This window comes from Aspergillus fumigatus, chromosome 6 (genome assembly GCF_000002655.1).
Source record: "Aspergillus fumigatus Af293 chromosome 6, whole genome shotgun sequence".
NCBI lineage: Eukaryota > Fungi > Ascomycota > Eurotiomycetes > Eurotiales > Aspergillaceae > Aspergillus > Aspergillus fumigatus.
Genome location: NC_007199.1, coordinates 1388789 through 1409279, shown reverse-complemented (window position 1 = coordinate 1409279; position 20491 = coordinate 1388789). Strand labels below are relative to the sequence as shown.

General features: G+C 49.8%; 8 protein-coding genes across 8 annotated transcripts; 4 read left to right on the top strand and 4 right to left on the bottom strand.

Annotated features, from left to right (window-relative positions):
* Positions 1-42: 42 nt before the first annotated feature.
* AFUA_6G06520 (WW domain protein) lies at positions 43-3791 on the top strand (the record flags this gene model as incomplete). The annotated part of the gene is made up of 3 exons (XM_745451.1): positions 43-2522; positions 2582-3188; positions 3249-3791. 3 exons carry the CDS (start codon positions 43-45, stop codon positions 3789-3791), a joined length of 3630 nt encoding a protein of 1209 aa, XP_750544.1.
* A 256-nt stretch (positions 3792-4047) lies between these two features.
* On the bottom strand, positions 4048-5791 carry AFUA_6G06510 (lipase family protein). The gene is made up of 2 exons (XM_745450.2): positions 5359-5791; positions 4048-5290 (listed from the first exon to the last, which is right to left on the bottom strand). Exons 1-2 carry the CDS (start codon positions 5641-5643, stop codon positions 4346-4348), a joined length of 1230 nt encoding a protein of 409 aa, XP_750543.1. The 5' UTR covers positions 5644-5791; the 3' UTR covers positions 4048-4345.
* A 74-nt stretch (positions 5792-5865) lies between these two features.
* AFUA_6G06500 (WD40 repeat domain-containing protein) lies at positions 5866-7596 on the bottom strand. Its single transcript, XM_745449.2, has 4 exons — positions 7268-7596; positions 6611-7197; positions 6313-6553; positions 5866-6240 (listed from the first exon to the last, which is right to left on the bottom strand). The coding sequence occupies exons 1-4, from the start codon at positions 7488-7490 to the stop codon at positions 6200-6202; spliced, it is 1092 nt and encodes a 363-aa protein (XP_750542.1). The 5' UTR covers positions 7491-7596; the 3' UTR covers positions 5866-6199.
* Positions 7597-7625: 29 nt separating this feature from the next.
* AFUA_6G06490 (U2 snRNP complex subunit MSL1) lies at positions 7626-8510 on the top strand (the record flags this gene model as incomplete). The annotated part of the gene is made up of 1 exon (XM_745448.1): positions 7626-8510. The coding sequence occupies one exon, from the start codon at positions 7626-7628 to the stop codon at positions 8508-8510; it is 885 nt and encodes a 294-aa protein (XP_750541.1).
* A 2717-nt stretch (positions 8511-11227) lies between these two features.
* AFUA_6G06480 (uncharacterized protein) lies at positions 11228-15270 on the top strand. Its single transcript, XM_745447.2, has one exon. The coding sequence runs from the start codon at positions 12198-12200 to the stop codon at positions 13959-13961; it is 1764 nt and encodes a 587-aa protein (XP_750540.2). The 5' UTR covers positions 11228-12197; the 3' UTR covers positions 13962-15270.
* A 331-nt stretch (positions 15271-15601) lies between these two features.
* Positions 15602-17359, bottom strand: AFUA_6G06470 (Hsp20/alpha crystallin family protein). The gene has a single exon (XM_077804995.1). The coding sequence runs from the start codon at positions 16450-16452 to the stop codon at positions 15871-15873; it is 582 nt and encodes a 193-aa protein (XP_077659902.1). The 5' UTR covers positions 16453-17359; the 3' UTR covers positions 15602-15870.
* A 599-nt stretch (positions 17360-17958) lies between these two features.
* Positions 17959-18874, top strand: AFUA_6G06460 (fumarylacetoacetate hydrolase family protein; the record flags this gene model as incomplete). The annotated part of the gene is made up of 2 exons (XM_745445.1): positions 17959-17973; positions 18110-18874. The coding sequence occupies 2 exons, from the start codon at positions 17959-17961 to the stop codon at positions 18872-18874; spliced, it is 780 nt and encodes a 259-aa protein (XP_750538.1).
* A 411-nt stretch (positions 18875-19285) lies between these two features.
* Positions 19286-20377, bottom strand: pre4 (proteasome core particle subunit beta 7; the record flags this gene model as incomplete). The annotated part of the gene is made up of 3 exons (XM_745444.2): positions 20162-20377; positions 19955-20102; positions 19286-19890 (listed from the first exon to the last, which is right to left on the bottom strand). Exons 1-3 carry the CDS (start codon positions 20189-20191, stop codon positions 19286-19288), a joined length of 783 nt encoding a protein of 260 aa, XP_750537.1. The 5' UTR covers positions 20192-20377.
* Between the last annotated feature and the right edge of the window lie 114 nt (positions 20378-20491).

The window sequence follows — 20491 nt, the reverse complement described above, 5'->3', positions numbered from 1 at the left end:
AGTCACTAGCACGAAACTGAGCATTGGTGATTTCTCGCTGCCATGAACCCCAACAGTATCCATCAGGGTGACCCTGAGGGAGAACTGTTTCTCAATTCCGCGAGTCGACCGCCGGCAGAGTCTCCTGTGGTAGGGCCGTTACGCATCAGCAAACGAGATACACCTTCACCAGCATCCCAGGGCTCTGCGCCGCTTCCATACCCTGATGACCGGCCCCGACTGGGCCAGATGCGCAGCTCGTCTGGTTCCACCGGGTCAAGTCCGACGGCTGGTGAATCTGGCAGACATGGGTCCCCTATTTCATCCGTAAATAACCTGTCCTCGATGCCGGCAGGCTCCAGCGCAACGAGACCCTCGGAGTACCCGGCAGCTCTCCGACCGCGGGACGGTCGCGAGCCCAAGCCAGCTACGTTGGCCGAAAGACGGGGCAATACCGCTCCCAAACCATTACCAGAATCGCCAGGTCCAGATGCGCCAGACAGAGAAGCCTTGTTTGGCCGGAAATATCAGCGCCTTCCGGCGTCTTCGGCCCTATCGTCGGATGGAATGCAGCGGGAGGAAGGTATTGCATATCCGGATTATCAGCAGCAGTATTGGCCGCCGCCTCAACCATCGACTCCATCTGCTCTCTCTACGCGGGTAGGGGTGTCGCAGAGTCTACAACCTCCTAGCAGCACGATCAATCGAATCAGCTCGACCGCATCCAATTCGACAACCCGTGCCCAAAGGGGATCGCCTCCACCCCCGGAAACTCCCATCGTCGGCCCTGGCCAACAGCCTGGATCTGATATTGAGGCCCGGTATGCAGCTTCCGGCATTGCGGGCACCTCAACACTGGCAGGGTTGCATGCACAAAGTGCTGCCGCCCAGCGAAGAGCAGAACCATACGCCGGTCAATTACCTCGAACCCAGCAGCACCAGTTTCCCACTCAGCGACCTTGGACTCCAACAGAGCAGCCGGGGTCTCAACCACATGGTCCACCCACAGTTTACCAGGGTGCCGAGGCCGTTGAATCACGATCACCGAATCCACCGGCCAGTTCCTATCAACCTCCTCCACCTCAACCTGTCGCAACGCCGCCTCATGCCGCTGCTCAAGGCCAGCAGCCGCCAAGGATTCCGCCTAACGCACTGGAGCAAGACCTTGAAAGGATGCGTATTAGTTCCTCGCCTCCTCCTGCGTACTCGAGTGTATCCGGATCTGCTGCTCCCCAAGGCTATCCCAATGAAAAGCAGCGTTTGTCGGCTTCCATGGGCCAGCCAGCTCTTGCAGCAAGCCATCCAGCAACCATGGCTACTCCCACTGCTGCTGCTGCTGCTCCGACGGTCTCGCCCCAAGATCATCCGGCGTTTGCCAACGAACCCCGGCAGCAGTCCCCGGCAGGTTTTTCACCACAGAATGGTACTTCGGCCGGGCGCCAGCCTACCCCTGTGCAGAATGCACCAGCCACTTCCGTGCCCGGCTCATCGACGCTTCCTCCAGCCTCTCCGCCGCCGCTCCCAGAAGGGTGGATAGCCCATCTGGATCCTAATTCAGGACAGTACTATTATATCCACCTCCCAACTCAGTCGACGCAGTGGGAATTTCCCAAGGGACCGACTCCTTTGAACCTGAACGAAACTCCGTTGTCACCGGTCGGCAGCGTGTACAGTAGTCATCCTCTTGCCTCCCCCGGTTTCTCAACTTTTGGGAAGCCACTGGCGTCTCCCGGCATCCCTCTAACGCCTGGTCTAGCTCCCGGCTATGAGAGTCTGCAATCACCCGTAGTGACTGGTTTCAGCGGGCCCCCTCCAAGCAGTGGGGTTGATCTGTACAAAGTTGCTCCAACCAACGGTGTCTACTTCGGACCCTATCTCCGGTACACGAACATGGATCTCGAGCGCGGTATCTGGCTGGGCTCTATTCTGCTGGTCACCGACGCTGCCCAGCCGCCAACCATCCACATTCATCAAAGCGTCGATCTGTCGCCCAATCCCCGGCAGCTCAAGCCAATGAGCATTGCCGTGCACCAGCGCTGGACGTTTTACAAGTACGAGGTTGACTTGCGGATGGAGGAGTCTGGTCCCGCCAAGTGGACGTATGCCATTACGTCGCACCTTGGCTGCACTCGATACGAATTCCTCGTGGCTGGTCGGTACGAGACGAACTGGCGCTTCGTCGCCACTTCCGGCAACGACTTCTCGTTAAACGTGAATGCAAATGAGAGGTCCCGTCTGGGAGGAATCGGTTTCATGTGGAAGGACATCATGCAGAAACATATTGAGATTGGGGGCTTTCATGCGCAGCTGTGCTGTGGCGGCCAGATTTACGCGGATCGAATGTGGAAGGAGATTCCATCACTGAAGCAGTGGCTTGCGATTAGTGGGAAAGAGGCTCGCAAAAATGCACCGTGGACAGCAGCGCATGAGGAGGACGTTTCTCATGCTTATTTCCATTATTACACCAGTCATTTTGACCAGCCTTATTTGAGGGAGTCGTTTGCTCAGGTTCCGTACGTCTGCCAGATCGATGACCATGATATGTAAGTATTGACCCCCCTTTGTCCTCTTGTAAAAAGGAGGAGCAACTGACTTTTGCCAGCTTTGATGGGTTCGGCTCCTACCCTGAGCATATGCAATCCTCGAACATGTTCAAGAACATCGGGCGCATTGGTATTGAGATGTATCTGCTCTTCCAACACCATACGACGCTGGACATCTTGCGAAATGTCAACACCGACATAGATCTTTTCACCATCACGGGGACGGGTTGGCATTTTGTCAAGTATTTAGGACCAGCTGTTGTCGTCGTTGGCGCTGATTGTAGGTCGGAACGAAACTCGCACCAAGTCATAGCTGGACCGACGTATCAGGGCATTTTCCCTAAGGTCGCCATGTTACCTCCTTCGGTGCAGCACTGTATATGGATGTTGTCGGTCCCCATCATCTACCCCCGGTTAGAGACTGCCGAGCACATTGCACATACGGTTGCCACGGGGAAAAGGGCCGTTACCGGGGCGTACAACGTGTTGGGCAAAGTCACGAGCTCTGTAGCCGGCGTGGTTGGTGCCAAAGATATGGTCGGCTCTGGGTTTGACTCGGTCAAGCGAGCCGTGGGTAAGTCTGGTCTCATGGGTGGGATACTAAGTCCCTTTGGGGAGTTGGATCTGCTCGATGAACTGCGCGATCAATGGACGCATGATTCCAAGGTTTGTGAATCGAGTTCCACTGGCAAGCTGAATACTTGAAATGCTAATGGGATGATAAAGGATCTCGAACGGACATATCTCATTCGCACACTTCAAGGCATCGCCCACCAGAAGTCTCTGCGAATGACCTTCCTTTCCGGTGCCGTGAACGTCTGCGGCGCGGGCCTAGTGCATGATCCCGCCCACCCAAAGGACCACAAGACCATGTACCAGATAATCTCCTCGGCCGTTGTCAACAGCCCTCCCCCCTCGTACATCATCAAACTCCTCCACAGCAGCCACAAGCCCCTATACATTCCCGCGAACGGCCACCGCTCGACCCCGTCGCAGCCCACGGATACCAAGGAAGACATGATGGAAATCTTCCAGACGGACGTCACGGGCCAAACACGCGAATATCGTAAACTTATGGGTCGGCGCAACTACGTGGCCATCGTCGCCTACGACCCCGAGGTCGTAAACACCATGTACGGCCAGAACATGTCCCATGGCAGCGGCAAGCTTAATCTCGCCGTCGACTTTATGGTGCAAGGCGACGGCACCTATGGGAATGTGATCAAGTATGGACCCGTCATTGTCCCAAGCCTGGAGCATGGGAAATGACCTCGGTTGTCACACGGTGCCCTATCGCAAGCGTTCTTTGAGTTTTTTTTTCTTTCGTGGTCTGTGTTAGAGACGCATGACTTTTCTGTATTCGAATCTCATCGTCGTTTGGTCTGTTCGTAGCGTCGAGCTTAGATTGCCTCAAGTCAAGTTCTGAATTAGTCATGTATTCTTCTTCTCCCCTTGGGTTCCTTTCTTCCGTTGGGTGAGCTACTTCACACGGATAACCGACATTGAGCATGCCTTGTCAATTGCGCGAGCCATTAGGAGCTAGCGTCATTCCCAAATTGGCGTATCTCCAGGTCTACAAAGCGATATCGCAAGATTCGGCCGGGCTAGCTTCAGAACGGATTCTCATTCGGAAGTGGTAGGCCAGATGTATTAGCTCGCTAGATAGCATATCCAAGTAGTTACAGTCACACTGATAGAGAAAGGCACAAGCGGGGAAGGAAAAGGGTATCACTTCTCGAACATCTAGCTTCAATCTTGTATCACGAACCGCCAGACCTTTGGGATCATGAAGTCCTAAGTCCGGATCCTAGTCTTAAACAGTATCAGATTATCTTGCCAGTCGGATCACCGCCTGGTACACAAAGCCCAAGCCGCCAGAAATAATCACGATGAGCGAAGAACAGCTCCCACAGTCGGTATCTGGAGGGAATAAGATGCCAAGGCAGGCTGAATGGCGTCTGTACTTGCTCGTCGACATCTGCACTACTATGAGGATCCACGTCTGCCAAAACGGCCTGATGGGGTGACTGGACTCGTTTCGCTAGAGGCTGCTTGGGCAAAACGGTATCATCCAACTCGTTCAGCATGCGCGTTACAGCTCCATCCGTTCCTGCAATGCATCGCGCATCGTTGTCGCCCTGGCACAGTCTGATATCATGGGGTAGAGGCGAGAGCTCCTCCTTAGCGATAAAGATCTCTCCCGCATGCATCTCATAACCCCATTCTGACAATGGGAGTAGGGGGACCGGATCGTTGATATGTGTGACTCTTCGAAATCTGGTGTCCTGGGCATCAGCTCCCAAGCCATCTAGATCAAAGATCCGATCAAGAAATTCCACAAAAGCCTTGTTTCCGATTCTTGGCTCTCCGAAAGTGGTCACTTGTGGCTCCCACCCGCGCAGTTGCATTTCGACCCCGGCAAGAGCGGCGACGGCGCCGCCAAGCGAGTGGCCGGTCAAAACCAAGCTGTAATCCGGGTACCGGGCCCTTGCCACAGCTACGTGCTCGAGTACTATGGCGCGAGCATTGCTCCACGAGGCCAAAAACCCCGCATGAACTGTGCAGTTCAGACATTGTAAATGGTCGGACACTTTTCCATCCTCGGGATGATACGGTACATAGGCCTGAGGATAGGCGGATAGATCGATGATCGTGTTGGCGATCGAGTAAGTGCCGCGAAAGGCAACGATGATCCGCTTCGGAGATGGTTCGTGGGAGAGGGTTACATAGCCACAGGAATCGGAAAGGAAAGGACCGGTATTCCATGTCTGGAGACGATCTAAGCCATCAAGCTTGGACAGAAAGACAACATATAAGTGAGAGGCTTTCAACATACGGTGACCAGTTCGAAGCCCTGGAATTCACTACAATGACTGAGACACTTGAATGGCTTCCGAATTTCAGTGGTCCCAACACAGTACGAAACATCAACGATACGTGAGAGCTCTTCGAGTGATTCAAAGAGTTCATCAGGTATCTGCTGTCGGCCTTCATCATCCCTACCGAGTATTGCCCCATCCACGCTCACAACGAAGAGGCAGGAGAAAATAGTGAGACAGAACAGGCTATACTTGTGAAGCATGACTGACGAAACGCCCCATGCCATGAGTCTCAGTCTCATGGACTAGTAAACATCGTCGTCTGTGCTCTCTAATAACAGTGAGACAGGCACTTTGCTCAGACCTTGGCCTCCCAGGAAGATAGTGACAATGGGCTCGTGATGTGCCATCGTGATTTGTGACGTTTTTCGAGAATCCGGGGTAGTCAGGTGACTCCAGCACAGATCAGCTATCCACATGGCTCCACTGCCCGAATTGTGCTAGGTGGAGCAGTCCAATGACGTACGGGTTGCAGTTCAACTGATGGCTGTTGGCCTCTCTGGGCTATTACAGCCAGCAAACAACAATAATAATGAGGAGAACAAAATCGACCATTTGGTAGTACAATTTCCAGCAGTGTATAATGCTCCTTGAGTATTTACATATGTTCTTTGCTGGGTGATAAGCGTGTCCATGTCGATTGTCTACTGTGATTACAGTATGGATTTGAGGTTGCTCATGAATCAAACTTGCTCAACTGGATCTATATCAGCCATGTGCAACCATTTGAGTGCCGGACACTTGACGGAACAACATCAACTATGTTGTTGAAGAAGTATGGTGAGTGCGGGCGGACATCTAGATGGTCCAGACCACGACACGACCATCAACTCCGCTCGCTAGCACACAGCCGTTAGTGATATCTCTCTCCGGTAAGGCGAGTGCCTTATAATGAAGCATGTATAACTCACTGCTAAACTGATGGACCGCACCGCCCGTCTCTTTATACACCCTAATTGTGTTGATGGTGTTCTGATGGATCGTCTTCAGCTGTGTGTCCGCGTGAGTCTGTCCCTTGAGATCCATCTGGCGGAACATATTGAGGGCCGACTCGTCCCGCACACTGCCAGCTCCGGCTCCCGTCTTGCTCTCGATAGCACCTGCCAGCTTCCACCCGCTCTCATCACCGCTGAAGCGGAATGGCTCGCAATCCTAGAGACGGTCAGCACGATAGACTCCGCACTACTACAATGCTCATTAGAAACTCACATGACCCGCGGCAATAATCTCGTTTTCCCCGTTCCAAATCAGGCTAGTAAAAGGCAAGAGGCGTGTGGTGATGTTCAACATGGCCCTAGGAGGTTGTTCGGGGGCACTGGGGTAAACAACAGTGACACTGCTGTCATGACCAGTGAAAGCTAGAGCGTTTCCACTCGGGGAGAAGCACACGGCATGGATCCATCCAGCTGAGTCGTTAAGGAACTCCCCGCAGACTGTGTTGAAAGGAAGACGTTCTCCCCAAGCGCTTGGCTCGGGGCGAGTGTCGATACCTTTGATGAAGCTGGAGAAAACCCGTGCATGAGAGTCCGTCGAACCTGCGGCCAGCAGAACGGAGTTTGGGTGCCACGAGAGAGTAGTGATGGTGCTCCGAATGGGCTTCTTCAGGTGCTTTGAAATCCACCAGTCGTTCTCCTCTTCGAAGTAGCAGACGGCAATGACGCGGGCTCCCGAGCCAACAGCGAATTTCTGCTCTGATGGGGACCAACGCACAAAAGTTGCAGCTCTGTTGATCCGGAGAAGCACTAGAGTCGGCTTCCAACCAGTCGGAGTTTGTTCCCAAACATAAGCATTACGATCTATACGCAAAGGGTAGGTTAGCTGGTGCTTGAGGTCAGAATGGGTGCGCCTTTGTGAAGGACAGGGTACCTTGGGAACAAGTGACGATACGGCCACTATTGGGAGCAATATCAACACTTGTTACGGTCTTTTCATGCCCCTTGAGTTCATCGGTCAAGGAGAACTTGTTGCCTGTTCGCTGATAAAGTTCCACATTGTTCTCCCGCGCAACGGCCAAGGTGCTCTTATCGCTTGAGAAGGAATGATCCGCAATCGGACTGTGAAACAAATGATGGACCTCAGGTGCAGACATGGTAGTATGAACGACAGGAGGAGCTCTCTACTGTCGTGCGATCACGATGATTATTCGGAGTGTTGGATACGGGTAATCTAAAGTAGAGGGAGCAACAACCTTGAATGGCTATGTGGAACCAGGGGGAGATGACGAATGAAGCAGGCGGAGCGATTAGGTAAAGCATCACGTGATCAAAGAGCTAAAGGACGTTCAAAAAGATGCACGAATAGTGTTTATGCATTGGAACGCGTTCAACAGCAACTACATAAGCCCCTTGGATTTTCTGCACGTCTATACTCGTTAAATCTCAGTATCTCAGTCACATCCTGTCTCTCTAAATCATGTCTGCACGAGTGGCCTCCGTACGCGGTGGCAATCAGAACAAATCTGTGCCTGCTGGCATACCGAACCAAACGTCAGTCTCCCTGCCTTGGTCCTACCGCTAATCGGAATTGTCTGACAGAAATCAGGCTATACTGTACCAATCTCCCAGACAAACTTCGGAAGTATGACTTACGGTTATCGCTCTATACTCTTTTCTCCACCTACGGTACTGTCTTGGACGTCGTGGCCATGAAAACTGAGAAGATGCGCGGTCAAGCGCATATTGTGTTCAAGGATGTCCAGGCTAGCACTCAAGCTATGCGTGCGTTACAGGGCTTCGAATTCTTCGGCAAAGAAATGGTAAGTCATTTTTTCTTCAACGGCCTCGCCACTGCTCTTAACACGGTGAATTTTCAGAAAATTGTCTATGCCAAGGGCACATCGGATGTGATCGCCAGGCTACGAGGGACCTACAACGTCCCCACAACTACTGCTACCCAAGCTACAGGTGCTTCCACAGATCTCCAGAAATCGATCTTCAGTGGTCCGCCTGGATCCACAGCACTGCCCCCGAAACCCGCGGGGCAGGTCAACGGCGAGGCCCAGGCAGCTCATGGAACTAAGCGGCCTCGTGAGGAAGAAAGTGACGAGGAAGAGGCACCCATGGACGAGGACAGTGACGTGCCAATGGAAGCCTCATCAGATGAAGATTAAGAACGAATGGTCACTTGCGGTTATCCCCAGTTCAGAGCGAGAGGGATCAGCAGTAGGAGGCAGCACTAAAAATTTCTCGAAGCATCGTTTGCTCCACAATCCACCTGATTTAACTCGGGGAGAGGCTCCTGCGTATCTGTTGCGAAAATTTCACACGGCAGTCGAAGACCAACGCAATTGCCTACCAGCCCAAGCCAGATGAGGAGATACGTTTCGGCAGTGATCTTTCGCCACCCTGCGATACGCATCATCGCATCCGCGGTGTTGCAAGGGTGAACGAAGAATGCGGGAACACCAGATTCGGGATGATACTGCGCAGTGTGAGCTCCGCAACGATCTGATATGCGAAAGAAAACTATAAAAGCACATGCACCTACGCCGACACTAATGCCACCCATGACACCCACACTTTGCAGTTCCCTTTTGTACTGGTCCGGTACCAGAAGGTGATAGACAGCGTCTATCTCTAGCGACTGTGGATGTCCATCGCGCTGTAACAGGAAATATAGGACGGGGACGCGGTATACGGGGGAGAGAAGGATATCATAATCTACATGTAATTCGGGACTCGTCTGGGTTGTTCGAATCAGAGCTTCCTGGTGTTGGCTGTCAGATCATAGTCCAGATGTACATAGGAGCACGTTCTCCACGCACAGGATCATCTTCGCACAAATTTGGTTCCTGAGACTCGCCCAGTTCTAGAGGTATGCCTTCAATGTGTTGGCTAGTGAGGTGTTCAATGCTTCGCGAAATTTTGAGAATAGCGCCAGTAGTCTAGAAGGTCAACAAAGCAAAGGATGAAAAATATCATATCAGAAAGTCTAGCCTCACACTCGAGGGTATTGACCGCTCGAAGAAGGGGCCCCTCAAGAGTAAGTCCTTACCTTTTGCACAAGTTCTATGGAGGACCAACGTACATGAATTGGATCGCTGGCAAGATTTTGAACTCGACTCAGGAAGGCGCGACAGGCGCAGGAGAATTCCTCTGGAGTTAGCGAGGGAAAGGCCGAAAGGGGCCCCTGGCTGGACGAAGACGTCATTCGACTGCACGATCAGCAGATCGCGGTGTAGGCGAAGCTGGATAAGTAGGTAGCTAAGGCAGGCAGAGTCCTCGGTAGCTGACAAGAAGCCGATTGCAGAAGCTCTTGCGTTGCAGTGCAGAATGCAGACAAACTGTACACCGACTCCGTTACCACTGTCAAGCTAGATTCCTGACGACGCGTTCAGGACCCTGGACTGGCATTGATTAAGGATAGGTTGCTGTTTGCAGAAGTCCCTCGGCAGCTGTGTGGTAGGTGTGCATTTGGCCGTCCCTGTCCCAAGATTTCAAAATAGAACCTCCGGATACGGAAAGCCCCCGAACGGTAGGCAGAGTTGCTCTGTAACTTCGTGGTGATGCTCCTTCTGTTGTGTATGCAGTATCTAGATAATTAATAGTGGCGATGATTCATATAGCGGTCTACCTAGGTTAAACAATATATGTTGTCATCCTGAAGAGCATTTGTCTTAAGAGGAAAGAAGCGGACACCATGGAAATAGACGATGCGCAGTGAGCAGTGGGTCGAGGGGCATAAATTTGAACCACGGAGTACCTGAATCAACGATGATAATTGGATTACGAATCTAACAATGGTATTATGGAATTAAGATCTTTAGAACTATCCACAAATCTAATCTCGTCTATATCATCCTTTATGATATAAGACATCCAGCACACCAGGTCTCAGTGTGAAGGTACATACAATAGAAGGTACTTAGAGACCCCCTTGCATGAGATTCTGTAAGCATGATTATATGTAGCACTTATCCAATGACGGTGAAGATTGGGATCAGAGCTCGATTGATCTATCATCTATGTTCTGAAAGTCGTGGTTGACTTTACAGATGCTGTTTGCAACAACATTTGATCCTCTTTCGGTTTTTAGTCACCCACCGACCGCCACACCACCTAACTATCTGGTAGTCTGATCGCGTAGGCAATGTCTACATGAATCAACCGATAACCAGTTGTCTCGCCCACCACGCTTTCCAGTGTCCATTCCTAACTTTAACTAGGTACCTATACTTAACTATTAATCAGGAAGTGTCTATAGAAGCCATGAAAGAATAGATAACAGCGCAATTTTCTACTATTCCAATTGCCGACTTACAAGGTTGTCTTTGAGCTAGCCTATCCAAGGAACCTTATTGTTGCATAGATTTCATGGTTCGATTGGCGCGAAAACATGACATAGGAGGAGGGTATGGAGTATGGAGGAGTATCCGTGACTTAGGCTCACCCACAACGCTCCATACCTTTACTCCTTTACCCACTCTCTAGTAACCAACCAGTGAGTAGTCAGTATTATGCCATGTTTCCCGCTGGTTTCGAGCTATTCAGGGAAATTGATATGTACCCTATCCTAGATATCCATTAGCTGTCATCTTATGGATGGTTACATTAAATGACTAGGTAAGTAACAAGGCGGAATAATGAGAAGGTACCTTCTTTGTCCGTGTTCGGCGATGAGGATGATGAGGATGATGTCGTTGTTTTGTCTCCATCTAAGCTAACTTTCCCCATGCACTATAGATTTGCATTTTGATTTCTAAAATGAGTCGGATTCGTAGAATGAAATGGATGATACCATCATACAATGTCCTTGTCCAGTGGGTCTGTTTGCTGCCAAGAGCCAACGCTGACTGTCGATCCATCTGCCTCTCTCTACAGCCTGCAACTGCAAGATTACTTGCTACCACTTGACCTTACCAATGCTATGGACCAGGGCCCCTTTCCTGTCTAGTTGGATACTACACTGCCTATTGTTCTTGCCGCTGTACAAACGCATTCGTCATGCTTGTGTATTCTCTGCAGCTTTCTGGCTCATGGCAGCGCGTCTCGTTTCTCTCTCTAGCTCGACAATGAATCTTAATAGCCCCCCACTGGCCCCCTCTTGTTTATTTCCTTGTTTCTTCAGGAGAAACTTCAGGCTTAATTTGTGATTGATTGTCCTTCGTCGTATTATCATCGTTATGAGTGATACCCTTCTCTGACCTTCGTTGTTTGACCTTCTATCGCCTATTCAAACCCCTTGGTTTCCAACTATTGTATCTATCTTGACATGAACCTGCTATTATATCGCAAGCTCCAGACATCTCGACTTTGTCCTTGATTGGTCACTTCCTTCCATTATCGTTTGTTTCTTTGACAGCTGAACTAATACGGCGATCCTTTGACCGCAGTGGGCCTAGCATTGTCTCGCTGGGTGTACGCCGGTTTCAAGGCAGTCCCTGACGTCGCGCGCTTGCAAGGAGAGAGATCGAGGACCTTTTGTCCTCCTCATAGTTTCGCTCTTTCAGTAGCCCCATCTCCACGACAGGAAACTCTCAAATCTGGATCCAGGGCACCCAGCTGGGTTGGCCGTTCTGTCGGTGTTTTTTTTTTATTCCCAGGTCCTGGACTCGTGAGGATCAAGGCCGATCGGCGCCAGATTCCAGTTATATTGGATTTGCTGTCACAATTACAACATAAGCGGTTTGATAATCTCCGAAGACAGGTATAGGACCATAGGTACCTGCGGGCCGAGCCCTCTGGATCTTCCTTGGTATTTAAGGCCTTTGCTTGGACAATTCATGTCCTTCATACGGCATATTTGAGCCTGGGAAGTCCTTCCCAGCCAGAACTGCGTTCATCTCATTCACCAAGTCATGGGAAGCTCCCACTCTGTTCAGAGTAGAGATGAGCGTCGCCGCTCCAACCGCCTTTCTAAACCTCCGACAAAGAATGCAACCATAAGCCCTACGAGCCCGATTTCGCCTTGTCAAGCTTCAGCGGTCACTACCGATGCCCTTCCCTGGCAAAACCCATGGACCGGCACCACGATCCCTGTTAGTCTATCGGTCCATGATCACCGTGCGCGGCGATCGCAGTCGTTTCCATCTCGTCCTCCTCATTTTGAAGCGCCGTGGGGTCTTGCGAACGAGGTCAACGTCGCTGAGGAAAGAGACGAGTCGTCTCCTCAGTCCCCATGCATGGACCTGGGTTCGCCGATCTCTTTGAGCAGGCGAACCTCTACTCGACCTTCTCGACAGCCGCTTTTGCGACCAGCAACACTGCATAGATACCACCATTTGTCATACGTCCAATCTGTGCACCCAACTAGGTCCTATTCAATGCACACACTTCCTGACAAAGGCAAAGACTGCATGCATGATCGAGCCTTTGAAGAGGCAGCCTCGTCCAACACGCATTTCATGGTTGACAGTCAAGGGTTTTCGTTGATGCGCCGAAGATCCCTCCTCACAAAACCTGGAGTTGCCACAAGACGATCTGTGAAAGGGTCCACCGTCAGAAGACTTCCACCATCGATCGATCAGGGATATGAGCATTCTTTCAGTCATGTGGACTATCCACTTAGAGATCAGGATGTCGTCTGTACACAATCGTCTACCCAGGTCCGCCCCCCTACTCCGAGTGATTCAGAGTACACACATTTGGGCAACCTCAAGCTCGGGTCACTGCGAGTGGTGAATGGCTCGGCTTCACCGAGTCCAAGTGAGCGATCTCGATTGGATGAGGCACGAGGCTCATTTGCTGAACCCGACGAGAATGCTGGACAGTCAGGAGCATCATGGCGTGACCGAGATATGGGTCAAAACATCGCAGATGCGAGCCCTACCTCGGAATGGTCAGAAAATGCCACCTCGCGCTCTGTCCGTCGATTAGTGGAAGAGTGTCTACAAGATGCATCAGAAGGGCAACCCGTCAAGCAGCCGCTTTCATCATTGTTGAGAATCCCATCGCTGTCGGACTCGAAGAAATTTGATGACTTTCCCGCCAGTCCTTTCTCATTTGAGAAGTCGCCAATAAATATATATCCTCAAGGTCAAGACCCGTATCTGTCCTCTAAGGAAATAGACGATGAGGGCATATCAGTCGCGGACGATGGGGAAATTTTTGACCACCGAGCGATGCCAACTGCCACAGAGAAACCCGGCACAATGAAGTCAGGGAGACTCCACAGGAAAGCAGATAGCGGCTACAGTTCTGCCAACTCGGTTCGGTCTCTGCAGGATGGTTGTTCTCGGGCTTCTATTGATTCCCAAGCATCAAGAAGACATTCTCTAGACTATCACCCTTTCGCTCTTGGGGACACCGCGAGGACTTTCCAACCTCGGGAGGAATCGAGCAATCAGCTTGTAATGCGCCGCCATGTGAGCCTTCAGGGCCACAGGGCGAGTTTGATGGCTGAAGCGAGTACGAGTACAATGTGCCATGAACCTCAAGAAACATCATCCTATCGCCGCAGCAGAAGCTCGTCGTACTCTGTTCCACAGAATCCGAGTTGCACGTACTCTCAAAATCATTACTGTGCGCAGTTTCGCAACATTGAGCCGATTGTCAACCGCACACCTCACTCATTGATACGTCGAGCGGAACACTCCGACCTGGAAACGGCATGGGGTCTCTGAGATAGAGAACACACTACCCAGTCCATTGACCCCGTGATCTATCCGGTCACTTCGAGTTAAACCACACAGAGGAGGTCGTTGATGACCTTATATTTCAGAGCAACAGGCTTCTCAGGTCAGCATCTGAAAGTAATTTTGCCCATGATAAGGGGTCCAGATCTTGAGCCCAAAAAGAAATGCAGGGGCCGGGATATGGTCGCAACGACCGGGCACCGAGGCCCCGCCTTTGCCTGTGTCCCCTATTTCAGACACTTTCAAAAGGTCGGCGCACCAAGACCGCAGTTTCGCATCAGAATCAGCAGGCGGTCCAGGCCAAAGCCGAGGCGTCGAGCTTCAGCACCGGAGACTGGTGATGGCGAAACCACACGCCCAGAAACGTTCGGATATCTATCTGGCAACATCCCCGTTCATTATCACTTTACTTGGCTATCCTATGTGCCCTTCGTTTCTCGATACATCTTTCTCTTTGTGTTTTTTCATTTCATGGGTTTCTTTTGACCCATTCAATCTAAATTTGGACGTCCTTCATTCCTCGGCTCTCATGTCGCACGTCAGCATTACACGTTTATGTCTATTGATTTCCTCACCGAGTTTGATATCCTGGTGGCATACGGTGTTCCCCCGGTCTTTTCTCCTTTTTGAACACTTGTTCCCGGTCATATCTAGCGTTGCATTTGCGTGATCTTTTGACATTACTGGATCAAGTTCTAATGGCGTTGGGAGAAAGTCTTTTTTTTCTGTCTTCCTCTCACGACTGTCTTCACACTTTTCTTTTTTTTTTCCTTCCAAAAATTATTCGTCTCCGCAAAGATGCAAGACGCGAAGTACCACTACCCTGAAGCGTCACAACGGCCGATGAATCATGCATGGCCTAAAATCTCTAAGATACTCGGATTTATGTGGAACTTCTTCAGTTGACGCACAATATGGCGGTGAAGCGTTTTGTTCCAAATGTCAACATTACATAAAATAAGTGTGTATGATTAGTGTATGGGTGTATTTACAAAAGCAACATGCAAATCCGAATCCAGAGTCAAAGTTTGCGAAAAAGCGCCCAAAATTAAATGGTCTTAAAGACATGGATATTCTGTTGATGGTCCCAGTGATGTATTCAGGGATGATTAGGAGGATCGCTTTAGGTCTCTCTGAATCCCGCAGCAACGCTTTAGTACAGTGTTCATGCATTGCAGGTAGAAGGAACACCTGGGCATTGAATCCAGCACTCGACACTCGTGCTTGATACATGTACATCGCCAATTGACCGACACTTGCAGACATGTAGAATACGATGATGCAGCATGGACATGACCATGACCACAGTAGCAATTGGTAATGCCTTGTACTGCAGGCGTGGATAGGCTAGTGAGTGTGGTTGCGTATCCCCATGAAGTACATAGCTTCTAGAACCCCTTCGGCAATTTTTCCTGGCGTTTCCCAAAAAAAAAAAAAAAAAAAAAAAAAAAAAAAAAAAAAAAGAAAGAAAAGAAAGAAAAGAAAGAAAGGAAGGAAGGAAAAAAGGCCATGACTGCATAGATCTGCACTATTTGCCTGAAGTATGTAACTTTGTGAACGAGAATGTTGGAATCTGCATGGCCGACTAGTGTTACTAGATTTCATGGTTACTCTACTGTAGTATATGACTCCTGGACAATAGTTGATCAAGAATATTAATTTGTGTAATTAAGAGACCATAGCTATTAATTCATCCAAGACATTTAAGCAGTATTGCAAGATGAAACCCCACGCGGACATTGATGCATCTTCATTGTACAGAAACCATAATCGAGAAAACATCAATCATTGCACATCGTCGTTAGGCCAGCCAAAGACGTCAACGAGTACATGCGCATTCGAAGCAGGAAACATGTCATGAGGAAACCGTGAACCTGTCGTTGATTAAGCGTCTATTTTACTCGACGCGGATTTTCTTCAACTTGGGCGCCGCCTCCTTTGGAACAAATATCGAGAGGATTCCATTTCTCAGACTTGCTTTGACAGCATCTTGGTCGACTCTGGTTGGGAAGGCGAAGGTTCGTTGGAACTCGCCAATTGAGCGCTCAGAGACCCAGAGCTTGTAGTTTGTCTGGGTCGGTGAATTTGTAACAGTTTGCTCAGCTGGCTTAGCCGGCGATGCGATAGCAGACGAGGCGTTGCCCTCTTCGGTTTCGTCTTCAACTGTGGGTTGACGGGACTTGGTGGATGAGCTGTCGTCCCCGGTCTCGGTAGCGGTGTTGTTGTAGTTGCGTTCTACGTGACCCTTGATCACAATAGTCTGAGGGTCACTGAACTCAATCTCGATGTCGCTCTGGTTGACACCGGGAAGTTCTCCGTCAAGACGATATCCATCTGGGAACTCACACACATCGAACTTGGGTGCGAATGTCCGGACAGGTGTGACCTTGTTCTTTGGGCGATAGGTACGATGGGTATCGTAGTCATCTAACAGCTGGAACAAGGGAGCTAGGTCGGTCGAAAAGCGTGGGAATGCCATGTTTGTAGTTTAAGGAAACGTAATGTATGTGGTTTCGCAGAAATGCAAATTGTAGCTGAGAGCGACAATGAAGGTAGTTTGAAAAATGTATTAAATATCTTGCTTTGTGTCCGATAATGTTTGTCTGTAATCTGATGCTTCTACATTCAACGAGCTTTGAGTGATTATTATAGTGATCGAATGTTATTCTAGAAAGCACTGGTATCTCCATATTGTCGAGAATTAGTGGGCATCTAGAAGACACTGGCATCTCCTAGCTATTCGACGCGACGACTCGAACTCTCAAGATAGCTCTCGAGGCTTCAGGATGAATTTGATCCTCGGAACATGCGAGAACCTTCCACGTTCGGAGAAGTCACGTGATCGTTATGAGGTTCTGATGCATTGGCACAGACTGTCCTAATCCAATGACGCCGATCGTACAGTTGCTTGGTCATGACCGTTGGTAGTTGCTTTGAGGATAGTTGGAGAGATCAATGCCTCTGTCGTTGTTGGTCACAAACTCTTCATCCGAACACACACCGCAATTACCGGATGTTTCGGATACCAGGGGATGAATACATCTCAAGCTGCCTGTTCCCTTTGCGCAGTAGATATTCTATCGCACTAAAATCCTTCTTGCTGACGGACATATTCTTTCGAAACTCTGCTCTATTGGGGAGTTAGCGGATTTATTGAAGAAGTGCGTGCATTTCAAGATCTCTGTCAGTCACGCTGCTAGACCTTCTTTCTGATATACCTTGTGTAAGCTTTGAAATTGCCCCTTGTTTCCTACAGTATCGATTCAATCAGCCAAAAGAATGCTTTACTGACAAGTTCATCATGTAGACTAAAGAGGAAACTCACTGAAGGCTTTTTCCTGATTTCTCTCAGACACTTTCTATAGAGAGACAGGACCTCCCTCTGAAGACCTGAAAGACGGGCCATCGATGGCGTTATATTTTTACTGGAAACTTCTCAGTACGGTCGGTCCTAGTCTGATATTTGAACGAAGTTGAGTGATGAATGTTGGTTGGAGAACCTGGTTTTGATGGTCAAGCGGCCATTGGCCCCATAGATAGTTCCGGATGAAAGCTTAGCATCTCCAGATTCCCTTGAATACTCCGTAAGCCTTGGGACACAAGGCACAAATAGTCCTCACAGGAGCAATACTCGAAGAGACGCGCCAGACAGGTAGGGAAACGTGAAATTGGTGGATGAATTTTAAACCACTAACATTATCAACGACCACACATGGTATTACAGAGAGCAAATCCAAAATGTTTAACAACGATCTAGTCAACAATCTAGATTTCCGCTGGTTTGGGACAAGGGCAGCTCCTGTTCCGGCCGAGAAACCATGTACAGTATAAATATACCGACTGTTGATAGACTCTATCCGAACCAGACCAACTATCCAACTTCGTACCTATTCATTCACATATTTTGTATGCCAAGTATATACCCCCACTATCTACAACATCCAGTTGATACACCCTGTTCTGATGACCAATTGAAGTCGTCAACATGTCCACGTTCTCTGTAAGTATGGCGCATTTGTCATTTATCCTATCTTATCGTTAAACACGAAGACCAGCCATTTTCCCTTCGCTTCACTAGTAGGACAATGTCTTCCCTTCTTTCATAATAACCCCAATCCCGAATTTGTACTGAATAGCTGTTCAAATGCTTATCCATATCATCATTGTCCGGACAGCGACTCATTCGATTCTTGGCCAAAGACGGCCAGGTTTACTACGGTGATGCCATTCTCCCGGTGGGCGTCAGCGACCTTGCCAAAGTGACCAAGGCAAAGGTGATCCAGGGTGACATCTTCGGACAGCACTATGTCACAGACCAGGTCTCCGAAGTTCAGATGCTTCTTGCGCCTCTGGCCAGGAAAGACATCAGGACGGTCCGCTGCCTGGGTCTGAACTATGAGCAACATGCAAGAGAGTCCAACCTCCCAATCCCAAAATATCCCGTTCTATTCTACAAACCAGTCACGTCTATCGCGGGCCCCAGAGATGACATTCCGATATCCACCATGGCGCAAGAAGGTGAAGGTCTCGATTATGAATGCGAACTCGTTATTGTCATCGGCAAGGAAGCCAAAGATGTCCCTGAGAGCCGGGCTCTAGACTACGTGCTGGGCTACGCCGTGGGTAACGATGTCTCTCACCGGGATTGGCAGATCAAGCGAGGGGGCGGTCAATGGGGTCTTGGGAAAGGGTTTGATGGTTGGGCGCCGTTTGGACCAGGCATCGTGTCCTCGCGGTTGATCCGTCATCCCAACGCACTCCATATCTCGACGAGGCTCAATGGCCAAGTCGTTCAGTCTTCCTCTACTAGGGACATGATTTTCAGCGTTGCAAAGGTTGTGGCATTTCTGTCTCAAGGCACCACCCTGTTACCGGGGGACCTAATCTTTACTGGAACGTGAGTTTTTTGCCTTACCATATCATTACTCCCATTAATGATACAATATTTGAATCGAGGAAAAGCTAACTTGTTGCCTAATTGCAGACCGCAGGGGGTGGGCATGGGCCGAAAGCCCGCCCTGTGGCTGAAAGACGGTGATCAGGTTGAAGTGTCCCTTGAAGGAGTGGGGTCATGCGTGAACCGAGTTGTCTTTGACAGGCCCTCTGCTAAGCTTTAAAGAGCAACCATGTCCCCGTAGGCTTCGGTTACGACAGATCTGTAATTGACCTGCAAAGCTGAGTGAATAGCATAAATGAAATGTCAGATATCATCAGTGTTTCTCAGAGATCGCCTAGGCCCTCATCGTAGCGTCATCCTCTTATCACAAATCTATCACCCCAGTGAGCTCAAGCGAGGGAGCCCCGTCCGAAGATCAGTTAACCTGAGCTCCGTATCCCCTGATGGACTCAGCGAATGCCCAGCTCTGCTTCTCAATCTTCTGGTCCTCATGCATCTCCACCCCTTCCTTGGTAATCACTGCCAACGAGAACTTGTCGAGACTCCGTGCATCTCTGTACCACAAAACTTTGAGACACTCTTTCAACGCATTCACCGCCTCTTCCTTGGTAATTTCTTCAACAGGCTTTTCCTCGGGAAACAGTCGACGCAGGATCGGAATAGCGAGATGAGCACCGAATCCAGTTGCAAGGTGTGGCGCTGAAAATGTTGTTCCGAGCAAATCTGCAGAGCTCAAGAAAGGCTGGTTGTTACCGTCGAACCCGGCAACAAGGACTTGATTCCACAGTGGATTGAACTCCGAACGTCGCTTGTAAAAAACCTTGGACAAATAGGTATGGAGATTTTTCGCATTCAGCGTGTTTCCATGGGTTGAGTAGTTCTCTCGGATATCAATCGACTCCAGAAGGCGATCGATATGCTGCATATCAGACACGTCACCACTGAATCCAATGACGGCAGATTCACCGAATACACGTAGACGCTTGACGTCCGAGAATCGAGCAAGAGAGCCATATGATGCTATTGATAGATTCTTCGGGTCAGTTGTGCGTGTGCTGCAAAGCAGATCCCCCATTTTACGTACCCAAGTTATCAGCGGCGATTGCAACTCCTCCACCGAATTTGACCGCTACTACCGACGTGCCCGTCACAGCCGGAGACTGAGTATGTGACTTGGGGCCAGAAGTCTGAAGGTACGACGGATTGTAAGGCCCATATACATCGTTCCTTGGCTTTGGAAAAGGAGACTTATTAGTACTAGAAAAAAGAACTGGGGAAATGGGGTACTCACTCGGCCCCAGGCTTCAGGAAAATGATTCATACTGAAAGCTGCACTTGAGGTTCTGTCAAGAGAATTGCGAGCTAAATTTAGTTAAGGTGAAATGAATGAAAAATTGGAGGGAGAAGAGGTGCGCAGCTTATTAGCAGGAGCAAGGCGGTTATATCAGTAATGCGATGATTGCAGGGTTCGGTCGAGCTAGGCAGGAGAGCTTACGGAGCTCTGGTTATGTCACGTTAGCACCTTACATCACGCGGCTTAGACGTTGCTCAAAACAGCGTCAATCCATTCAAAGCATGTTGTCCTTCACCATAACTACCATTAAAATCATGAGATCAGAAG